This window comes from Cynara cardunculus (genome assembly GCF_001531365.2).
Source record: "Cynara cardunculus var. scolymus isolate 2C chromosome LG 2, CcrdV1, whole genome shotgun sequence".
Classification (NCBI taxonomy): domain Eukaryota; kingdom Viridiplantae; phylum Streptophyta; class Magnoliopsida; order Asterales; family Asteraceae; genus Cynara; species Cynara cardunculus.
This window is the reverse complement of record NC_037529.1, coordinates 4899327-4900539: the sequence shown is the minus strand read 5'-3', so window position 1 is coordinate 4900539 and position 1213 is coordinate 4899327. Positions and strand designations below refer to the sequence as shown.

Here is a 1213-nt window from a genome sequence, read left to right as displayed (position 1 = left end):
ATACTGAATGCTTAAAAAGCAGAATGGAATGCAGAATTACTGAAGATTTCATCTTTTGACTGAATGAAATAGGTGTATGTGTGTTTTAAACTAATGCAGCTTTCTCCATGTTTCTTAACTGTGTGATCCTTCTATGGGGTTTCAATTGATGATGCTGTAAGTTTCTTTTGGATGCTACATAAAYTGTTCTAATGGTTCATTTCACCTAAGTCATTTTTGGTGATTCTTGTTTGGTTCATTATGGCATCGATGAATAATTTASATATGACAGGACTGTTTTGATATGTGGGTGTGTTTTTTCGGATATAAYGTTGCTATTTCAATACAGGAATTARAAGATGGCGGATTCAGAAGATATTCARCCCCTTGTTTGCGATAATGGAACTGGAATGGTCAAGGTAACAAATTTTTKCCTATTGTGGATAGATAATTTGATTTGTGTCCTTTTCTAAAGCTTGTGTTAATGGTTCTGAAGGCTGGATTTGCTGGAGATGATGCCCCAAGAGCAGTTTTCCCTAGCATTGTTGGGCGCCCACGACACACGGGAGTKATGGTTGGGATGGGTCAGAAGGATGCATATGTGGGAGATGAAGCTCAGTCGAAGAGAGGTATTCTTACTTTGAAATACCCAATTGAACACGGTATTGTGAGCAACTGGGACGACATGGAAAAGATTTGGCATCACACCTTCTACAATGAACTCCGTGTGGCTCCAGAAGAACACCCGGTTCTTCTTACTGAAGCACCCCTTAATCCAAAAGCCAATCGAGAAAAGATGACACAAATTATGTTTGAAACCTTCAACGCTCCTGCTATGTATGTTGCAATTCAGGCTGTTCTGTCACTGTATGCCAGTGGTCGTACGACTGGTGAGTGAGGAGTTTATTGTATGTACTATAGTTACAAAGGGGGATATATTCAAGAAACATGAATCGTTTGGCTTCTATTTGATTCTTTATACAGGTATCGTTCTTGACTCTGGAGATGGTGTCAGCCATACGGTTCCCATCTACGAAGGTTATGCACTCCCACATGCTATTTTACGTTTGGATCTTGCTGGGCGTGACCTGACTGATGCCTTGATGAAAATTCTTACTGAACGAGGTTATTCCTTCACGACATCTGCTGAGCGGGAAATCGTGAGAGATATGAAAGAGAAGTTGGCCTATATTGCACTTGACTTTGAACAGGAACTAGAAACGGCCAAGACTAG

The 1213-nt window shown here is 40.5% G+C and overlaps 1 protein-coding gene across 1 annotated transcript in view; it reads left to right on the top strand.

Annotated features, from left to right (window-relative positions):
- The first annotated feature begins 335 nt into the window (after positions 1–335).
- Positions 336–1213, top strand: part of LOC112504665 (actin-like) — a 1394-nt gene continuing 516 nt past the window's right edge. Inside the window, exons 1-3 of the mRNA XM_025108616.1 lie at positions 336–398; positions 476–869; positions 964–1211. Of these exons, the coding sequence (XP_024964384.1) occupies positions 339–398; positions 476–869; positions 964–1211 (702 nt within the window). The 5' untranslated portion in view covers positions 336–338. The remainder of the gene's footprint in view (positions 399–475; positions 870–963; positions 1212–1213) is intronic.